The sequence below is a fragment of the Corapipo altera genome, unplaced genomic scaffold, assembly GCF_003945725.1.
Source record: "Corapipo altera isolate COAL_440 unplaced genomic scaffold, ASM394572v1 180, whole genome shotgun sequence".
NCBI lineage: Eukaryota > Metazoa > Chordata > Aves > Passeriformes > Pipridae > Corapipo > Corapipo altera.
In genome coordinates, this window is record NW_020884915.1 from 3,117,200 (window position 1) to 3,127,203 (window position 10,004).

Consider the following 10,004-nt stretch of genomic DNA (forward strand, 5'->3'; position numbering starts at 1 on the left):
AACACAAAGAAAAAGCACTTTTCTCAACAAAAGGAGTTGCATCCATTATTTCATAACAAAAATACGTGACTTAGTTTTGGTTAAAAATACACTGAGCAGATCTTCAAGTTTTCTTTTGACATTAGGATTTTATTGACTGCTTGATGATGATACCAAAGTAAATTCAGATGAAATATTTAAAAAATATTAATTTGATGGCTGTTTTTAGGAGCACAGAGGAGGCATTTGAGTGGAACAAAACCGTTACCACCAAGTCTTGTGTGAAAATATTGCCAAGTCAGAGTTCTGCAAGGGCTGCCTTATAAAAACCTGGTGTTTGCAGGGGAGTTCAGAGTGAGAGGTAGTCTTTGAGTTTCTCCATAATGGCATTCATTCCATCAGCTGGAACTATCATAACAGTCCTCAAAGGCTTCATTGGTACATCATCAAAGGACCATCTGCCACCCAAGCAGGTGTCGCTTTCCTCTTGCACAGAGTAGTTGAACTTCAGAAGGGCTTTCTGAACAACAGAAAATAAAAGCATTCAGGTTAAAATTCTTCATTAGCATGAAGACAATACATCACCTAAACAAAGCAAAAATAATGAACCTATTATGCCATGCTTATTAAGAAGTTTTCTCCCATCTCAAAAGATACACCCAAAAAAATTCCGCTATTAAGCGTTTTAAACTATCCTGCTTTTCACAGGATTTATATGATTCATATTAAATTCTAAAATTTCTGCTATGATTAGTTTAGGATCAGAAAAATTACCTAAGACAGAGGGGAAAAAAAAAAAAATCAATGTCCCCTTTATACTCTTACTGTGCCTTATTTCAGATGGTTTTATGGCAGCACCTCATTCCATACGATCACCCTAAGAAAGGCCAATCCTTTAGAAGCTGTTGTGCAACTAACAGGGATCTTGGACAGGAAAATCAGGCTTTTAATAGACCTTCAACCCTGGAACAAGAGCAAACCACTGTGTAATTCTGAGAATTAGCCAAAACCCAGATAAAAGGGACAGCAGGAGAATGCAGGTGGGACTGAGCCTGCACTGAAGATGATGGATTGGTGTGGACAACATCTGGAAGGTCTGGGGCTGTGAGAAGGCTCTGCTCCCTTCATGGCCTACTCTTAAAACTGCTCAGAGTCCTAAAAATTAACTTATCTGTAAGGATATGAGGAACAGTAATTCCCCTCTTTCACACAGCCAGTAGAAATCAATATTAAGGGCATGGGCACCAATATGAATCCTGAGGAGAGTTTCAAAAAGCTCTTGGAAAGGCTGGAGCCCCTGGAAGACGTATTTATGCTTCTCCAAATAGGCAGGTGTCTATAATGTGTATTATTTCTTTTCAGGGATACATATACTGCATACAAAGTCCCTTTTTATTAGCTTTCCTAGACAAAGTACCTGATGGATAAGGAAAATGTATCTAACAAATGTTTCTGGTTTTCCCACAAGTCAGATTAAGGAGTATGAGCTGAACCATTTGGTAGAAAAACTTCCCTAACCACTTCCCTTTGCAGAGAAAGTTAAAATCCAGTCTCCTTTTAGGTTTGCTTCCCACTAACAGTATCTCAAGGCTGTAAATTTAATTTTTGAAGAACCACCACGTTAAATGAGGGGCTTTGCTCAAGAACAACTGAGCAATGGAAGCCCTAAATCTTTAATCAGTTCCAAGTCTGGTTATAATAGATTTCCTGGTTGTAATTTTAAGGAACAGAATAAAGCCCAGGAAACTGCCAAGTGCAAAAAGGTTTCTCTCTGTTTTATATGGCTGTGTCTTCCTCATCACATTTAATACCATTCTATGGCAATCTAATTAACCTTCTGTGTGATCAGGGAGGATATATACTCCAACACTAATTTAACACACACATATTATTAAGTGCAGAGACCCACTTCATCTAACACCCTCCACAATGTTTAAAATGATTTTTTTTTTTTTAAAGACTGTTAAAAAAAGAAAAGCACGTTCAGTTCGAGTCCAGCCACTTGAGCCAAAAATGATTGCAATTTACTTGAAAGCACACAATTAGCCTTTAGAATGCCAGCCAAAATAACAAAGCAGAGAGGAACACAGAACAGCCCTTCTGGAATGTGACACCCAGGGACACACGGGCATCACAGGCTGCTCCCTGTCAGCTTCTCAGCCACACGTTTGCAGGGAGCTCAGGTTCAGCTGCTGTGGCAGGAACACAGAAAGAAAATCCCCAGCTTGTTACTGCACTGAGGCAACAACATTTCCTATGGCTAAGAATGAATTCCTCCACTTACATGTTCCTTCTTCCCAAGAAATAAAATTACAGCCCTACCACAGCCTCTCACTGAGTCATGAATGATCACAAACAGTAACCCTGGCCATTAACCACACAGTGCATGTGCAAGGACTTCATCCTGCAGGCACTGCCAGAAATGAAAAATAATGGTCCCTTGACAAAGCAATAATATTGTAGAATAGGATTTTTTAAAGCTTGGGAAAAAAACCCCACCACGTGACAAAAAATTCCTTGCATTTCAAAGCACGTTTTTTATTTAATTTCCTGCATCTTCCCCTCACCTGATTTGGCTTGGGACCAGAACTGTGTGGACAGGTTGCCTTAGGAGATAGGAAGTAATATTTTCATCTCAGTATTTTAGCACTTTTTAATAATATACTTGCCCTGAGTAGAAGAGACAGAAAAGGGAAATGAGAGCTACTTGTTTGGATCTTCAGAAGTTTTTTATTCTGTGCATTTTTTGAAAGTAACAGAAGGTGACCAGAAGGAAACACAAAACAATACACAAAAATAGCTTGACTGCTCATCTCTCAACACTACTCTAAAAAACCCTGGATTTAATTTAAAAGGAGTTGTGATCATATCTTGTTAAAAGCTCCTCTTAAATTTAAGGTAAAACACCTTTTTCAGTGATACATAAAGAAAAATTAACATCTTAAATTAAAAGTATCATGTGTTACCTCATGAAAGAATTCTTCCTCTGCATTTGCAAACATTAATTCCTCCTTTTGCTGATTTCTCCCTTCCCTCCTCTTAGAATTATTCTTTGTGGCTTCTGTGAAGGTTTTGCTGATAAGAAGATAATAGTGGCACTTCCCACAAGGTTTATTTGTCTTCTGTGCCTCAGTCAGCTCTTTCCTAAACATAAACAAATATTTACACATTTAAAAGTGTGTTTAGATAAACAATTTAAATCCTAAACAAGCATATCATAAACCTTATATTGCATTAGCATAGAAAGGATATTCATATTGCAGCCTATTATTTTATGAGTGCCCCAGAAAATAAATTTTGCATGTTTATTCCTAGTACATAAATACACTATTTGCACTTTAAAACAATAAAATTACTGATGTCTTTCCACACCTCACAAGATAACCCTTTTTTCCCAGAATTTTGTTCATGGTAGACAGTCTGTGAAGTGATTCTAAGTGCAACTCTCCTTAAAAATACATCACATTATCACTTCCATGAGGAATTATAACTGAAAACACTGAAAATAACTCTTGCCCAACCTTATGTTAAACATGTTGTCACTGAAACACCCCAAAACCTTCAGGAGAAAGAGGCTGAAATCTGAATTTCAGCTGTCACAAGTGCTGTATTTGTGGTGACTTCAAAGTTAAGCCTTCAAGCACCTCATTTTTTTCCTCTAAAAACCTTCCTGACCAACCCTACCTTACATATCCAAGTTAAAATTCCTTAAAGGCCTCCTTAATTCCTTAAATGAGCTTGTCCCTCAATCCAAATGTTCCATTCCAGAGCCAGGCACTAACACATGAGAAGAAACATCCAAGTTGCTCCTAATCAGCACCCTATAAAAAGTTCTCATTTTTAAATTTTCCCAGATCAATATGAAAATAATCTGCAATACAAAGACAAACTAAACACAGCTAAATATAAGCTACACACAACTATTTCTGTAGTAGAAATGCACATATTCTTAATTTATATCCTCTTTTTTGTATTTTTTTTATATTCTTAAATTTTTTTATATTTTAAAGTACAAAGAGTTTCCCAAGCCTAAAGATATGAAGAAAATTTAAAAATTAACTGAAGACCTTATATGAGATTAAACCAATTTTTTCTGTTCCTGCCTTACTTACACCTGTAGTACCACCTGTCTTAACATAGCTCCACATAAGTAAGATTTCTGAAAAAAATATGAAGTACTATTCAACATTGTGTCAGAAAAAAAAACCCAACAAACTTACTGGAGCTGCTGGTGCATGGGCAGAGCAATCTGGGGTGGGACATTGATGAATCTTTCACTGAGTATGAGACCCACAGGCTTTGTACAGTCACTCAGGAGTTTACTCAGTTGTTCCACTACGTGTTGGTCACAGCTCTTCTCGCAGCGACTCAGAACCAGCTCTTTGATTTGCTCAGCACACTGTGTACCCTGCAATCAAAAGGTGTATTTTCTTTACCTTGCAGAAGGACTATTCACATGAGAAAACCTTGAATGTCACCTTCAAGGGGATTTCCTGCAAGCCTGGTGGCAATTTCCTCGAGCAGCCTCCGAAGCACTAAACAATTCCTCTGAAATCGTTCAGCAGCCCTGAAGCTGAGGGCAAAGGTTGGCAGCTGATGGGAACACAGAGCACTCCACAGCAAAACTCCAAACTGAGGAGGATGAAAGTGGAGAAACACAAGTGACTGACAGCTCAGTTACCCTGGAATTACTGGATTTAGTTTTCACTCTTTGACCTTCAGCAATTTACTACAACCAAAAAAAAAAATCTAAGTCACGTGTGATTTTATGACCCCATGTTGGAATTCAAAATCCTGATCCAGCTGTCCAGGCTTGTCACACAGGGCAGAAAGCAGGATGCAGCCTCATTTATCACTAACTAGATGTTAATGAGGAATACCAACCTTCCTTTCTGTTAAGTTCAGGCAGCTTATAAAACCAAAGACATCATCATCATCATCATCATCATCACTACTGTCCTCCTGGACTTCTGCCTGCTGTTGAAAGAAAGAAAAAGCAACAACTCAGACTGACATTCTATTTCCACTCTGCAGCAAAAGCTGTTTGTCTTCCCAGGAGATGCTCAGCAGATGACAACCATCCAGGTGATCTGTACAAACATAAACTGCAAATTCTGGTGCTGCTTCACTGAACATCTTGCTGTACTCAGAGCCAGCTTTATATAAAGCCAGGTCATGCATCTTCTGCAGCAGGGGCTTTTGAAAGGCACTAAAGTTTGATAGCTCACATTTAATAAGCAGCATCTCGGTCCAAGGTACAGCAATATCTTAAGCAAAAGCAATTTTCTGCAGTTTCTAAAGTAGGGGAAGTAAACCTGCAATGTCTTAAAAACCACAGAGCAATAAAGCCTTGATAGGGAGTGGGACAAAGAGCTCAACTAAACTCCACAATAAAAAAATCTGGGGAAAGAATTGGGGATCATGCAGCCGGAACAGAAGGATCTATTAAACCTGGACAGAAAAACTGCTGGCACAGGACAAAAAGTGGATGTATAGCAATGGTTTAACAGCACAACTGTGCCATGGGGGCAGCTTGTTTGGGTTTGAAAGCAATGTGGCCATGATATCTTGAGCACCACACAATATTAAGCAGCTTCCTGAGCCAGTAGAAGTTGTTTAGGATTCATCCCTGGATCCTTTTCTATGCCCAAAGAACTCTGCACAAAAAAAATCTGCACAGAGGATATTTCTGGTCTCTGTTTCTGTACCTCCTGAGAATGCAGGAAAGTCCCAAGCTCCTATTTCTTATGGAGATGAGAACAAACTTCTCCACAGCATTTTTGGCATTACTTCCCTACTACACCAAAATTCAGAAAGTGAAAAGACTTTCATATGTAAAAAGAAACCAATAATAAATCAAATTCATTCTTTGGTTGAAAGCAGGCACAGAAAATTTCAGCTCCCATAAAACAATTACTCCCAAAGCCAAAAAGCAAGATACAAATTAAAGCATCCCCTTCTGAAATACAGAAATTATGTCATTTCAACAACAATTACTGTACTGTACTTACAAACATAAATTCTGTCTTACCTTGATAATACTTCCAATATGGTTCTGTTGTATTAATATATCAGTTAATTCAGCAGTGTTAACAGGAGCTTTTAGAAACAACTGGAAGACAGGAAATAAGTATTAAGTTTTAGGCACTGATAATATATCATGGGCCACTTAGTAGAAAATAAAGTCAGTAATGTCTCTAAGTTGCCATGGAATTCTCTGTTCCATTTTTAATTTCTAATTAGTGAGGTTTTTTATTTAACTTCCTTCAATATAATACTGTAAAGACTAAAAATAAGCTTCGTGAAGTGCTTTCTCCTGGACCCTCCACACACAAGGCTTCCTGGGCAGCAATTAACATTATGAAGACAGAAAGATGTAATGTGAAAGAATAATCCTATATTTCATTGGGTCAAGTTATGGAAACCATGGTTTAGGAGACACATGTTCACATGCAGCTGTAACTATTTGATCTCCATGAGCTGAAGAACAGTAAAACTATAAATCAATACAGAGAATGTGAACTGATATCTCTGCTTCACTCTTTAGATATTATTTATCACAGTGGACACACCAACCAAGCTAATAAGTAGTCAAAGTACCTGTTGCAGTAACTTCTTTATCCCATTGTAGTCATTGTCTGATATGGAATGTGCTTCAAATTCAATATTCACTTCCTGTGAAGAAGTAAAACAGAGGATATCAAACACACTTGGCAAGAACCTGTATCAAAACAAATCTAAACTTGAAGACAAGTAATGGCAGATATCAGAAGTAAAACTTATTTCCATGTTTCAGCAACCTCAGCAGTTGTTAGTTATCATTTCTTCTGTGAAAGAAGCAAAGCAGCTGTGGCTGCCCCATCCCTGGAAATGTTCAAGGCCAGGTTGGATGGGACCTGGAGCAACTTGGTCTAGTGGAAGGTGCCTCTGCCCAGGGCAGGGGGAACGAGATGAGCTTTAAGGTCCATTCTAACCCAAACCATTCTGTGATTCTGATTTTCTCCTATGGTCTAGTAAGACAAGGAAGGTCTACAGAGGTAACTGAGACCACATGATTTACTTGAAAAGCTACCTGGACGTACAGCATTCACTCCTGGCACCCAGGAACTTTCTGACAGCTTTAAAATTCAAGGATCTCACTGAATGATTAAGCCAGTAAATTCAGAACAAAACACAGTTCACAGTTGTTCTGAATGCTGTGCAAATCACTGACATAAATTTGATATAAACCAAGGGAGCACTGGATGTTCTAACACCAGTCTTGCTTCATGGCTTTTCCACTATCCAAAATAACACCCTGGTAGGACAGAGATCACAAATCCTCCATATTTCATCTATTAAAAAAATAAGCAAATACAGACTCATCATATATTTTGGTGTGTCCTGTCTTGCTGCTATGGGCTTCATCTCCTCCCTCCATGTTTCTTCCAAAGCAAAGCCAGAGCCTGCAAAGCAAGCTGTTAGGAGTTGAAGGGAAAGGCTAATATGGCAGAAGTAAAAATGCCCTTAAAGTATTACTTTACAAAGTTCTGCACAGTTATAAATGCTCAGTACATTTCTTTAACATGACAGTGCACACCTTGATGTCTTATAGAAGAATTGAGGGAAACTCAACATGTCAAGAATTCCAAACTGAAACAGATGTAAGAGTGATATATCATCCTCAAAAGCTGTGCTACTAAATTAAAATAAGTGTTATACTGCAAATTTTATCCAGTTGAACTGAAAAAAAACACTGTCCTACTCACATTATGCAGGGATGTTGTGCACTTTTAAGAAAATGGAGGAAAAAGAAAGGATTATTGTCAATAGCTTTAATTTTTTAGCGTTGAAACAGTAGTGAACTATCTTCTACCAGTTTACAAACACTGAACAGGACACACAGTACCAGCAGTGCCAGTCCAGAACTTCAACATATGTTAGATCAAACCAGGGCAGTGCCCATTCAACATGGCACACGTTTCTAGCAAATGGGAAATGTGCTTTTCCATCATGTTACTACAACTGATAACACAATTAAACCTACACTTCTTATCAAGACATATTTTTTTTAAAAGATAGGGTTTGTGGTTTTTTTATTTGCTAACTTAAGTAAGGCCTCATCTAAAAAAAGGAAAATAATTAACGAAAAGTGAATTCCTACTGAACACAATCACTGCAGCAAAATACTTAATTTAAAATGTACCAACTTAGAATCCACAGATGCTTCTGTTCTTGGCCTTTTTAAGCTCTGTGAAAATAACAGATTGTCTTATCTGAAGATTTTAGTAAGAGTTCAAAGTCAGTGCACAGAAACACAGAATCATTTAGGTTGGTAAAGCCCTCTAAGACCACCGAGTCCAACCATTTCCCCAGCACTGCCAAGGCCACCCCTAACACCTGTCCCCAAGTGCCACATCCTCACAGTTTTCAAATCCCTCCAGGGATGGGGACTCCACCACTGCCCTGGGCAGCTGTGCCAGGGCTGGACAGCTGTTTTGGTGGATAAATTTTTTCCTAATATGCAATCGAAACCTCCCCTGGCACAACTTGAGGCTGTTCCCCCTTGTCCTGTCATTTGTTACCTGGGAGAAGAAACCAAACCCCACATGGCTACAACCTTTCAGGTAGTTAGTAGCCACCCCAGTTCCCATTATTCTAGCAATATTCCAGGTACAACAGGTGTAATAAGGCTAAAAAGACAGACCAAACATTTTGAAGTTTCAACATGCTAAACTAAGCATTTTCAAAGAAACAACTGGAATTAAAGCTATAGGCTCTTATGAGACTAAATCCTGGTACAACACTCTGGAAAAGGGCCTGGTGACAGAACAAGGGGGAAAGACTTTAGGCTGAAGGGAGGTAGCTTTAGATGGGATCTTGGGAAGAAATTCTTCCCTGTCAGGGTGGTGAGGCCCTGGCACAGGTTGCCCAGAGAAGCTGTGGCTGCCCCATCCCTGGAGGTGTCCAAGGCCAGGTTGGACAGGGCTCGGAGCAATCTGGGACAGTGGGAGGTGTCCTTGCCCATGGCAGGGTGTGGAATAAGATGAGCTTTAAGATCCCTTCCAACCCAAACCATTCTAGGATTCTCTGATAAAAGGAAATCAGAGCAAATCCTCTCTGCTGAGATCACTATTCCCAAGCAGCTCCAGCCCCACACCTGAGCAGACACGGACACCCCACGGGCTGGGTCTGTACAACTCAGGCCTTGGGCATACCGACATTTGACAAAGAGTCTAAAAACTAAAGACTTTCAACAACAACAACAAACCGAACACGCTTTGTATCACCATTACCGACACACAGGGAGCTGCACTCGCACAGGAACGGGAGGAGCACCCACCGCCCCACCATGGGCATCACAGGGACATCACAGGGGCACAGCCCCGTCCGGAACATCCCCTAGACATCCTAAACAAACACCTTCCTAAACATCTTCACGAACATTCCCCCGAACATCCCCCCAGACATCCTCCTACACACCTTACCAAGCATCCTCCTAAACAAACTCTCCCAAACATCCTCCCGAACATCCCCCGAAACATCCTCCCGAACATCCCCCCGAACATCCTCCTACACACCTTACCAAGCATCCTCCTAAACAAACTCCCTCCCAAACAACCTCCCGAATATCCCTCCAAATAAAAACCCTCCCGAACACCCTCAGGAACATCCCCCCAAACAAAAACCCTCCCGAACACCCTCAGGAGCATCTCCCAAGCTCCCTCCCGACCCCGCTCCCGGTGCTCTCTCCCATCTCCCGCAGCTCCTTCGGGCGCCGGGAGCGGCGCGGCCGGGCCGGCTCGGCGCCGGGCCCGCTCCTTCTCACCTCATCGATCGGCTCCTCCGAGTCCGAGCCCTCCGAGCCGTCCGATCCCCCGGATCCCGACTCCGATCCCGAGTCGCTGCCGGGCCGGTCCCCGCCCTGCGGAGCGCGGCGCTTGGCCGGCGTGGCCATGGCCGGCGGGGCGCAGGCGCGGGCGGAAGGGACGTGCGGCTGCGGGGCCGGCACAGCGACAGCGCTGCCGGGGGCCACCGAATGTCAC

At 41.1% G+C, this 10,004-nt stretch overlaps 1 protein-coding gene across 2 annotated transcripts; it reads right to left on the reverse strand.

Annotated features, from left to right (window-relative positions):
• Window positions 1-102: 102 nt before the first annotated feature.
• On the reverse strand, window positions 103-9,932 carry BCCIP (BRCA2 and CDKN1A interacting protein). Of its 2 annotated transcripts, XR_003529649.1 has the most exons (8): window positions 9,788-9,932; window positions 6,580-6,654; window positions 6,011-6,091; window positions 4,864-4,956; window positions 4,200-4,387; window positions 2,946-3,123; window positions 2,547-2,649; window positions 389-499 (listed from the first exon to the last, which is right to left on the reverse strand). XR_003529649.1 is itself a non-coding variant. In XM_027655134.1 (7 exons), the coding sequence occupies exons 1-7, from the start codon at window positions 9,914-9,916 to the stop codon at window positions 329-331; spliced, it is 915 nt and encodes a 304-aa protein (XP_027510935.1). In that variant the 5' UTR covers window positions 9,917-9,931; the 3' UTR covers window positions 103-328. The 2 variants fall into 2 exon arrangements, 1 of the variants encoding a protein (XP_027510935.1); XM_027655134.1 differs by lacking the exon at window positions 2,547-2,649 and having other exon boundaries at window positions 103-499; window positions 9,788-9,931.
• Between the last annotated feature and the right edge of the window lie 72 nt (window positions 9,933-10,004).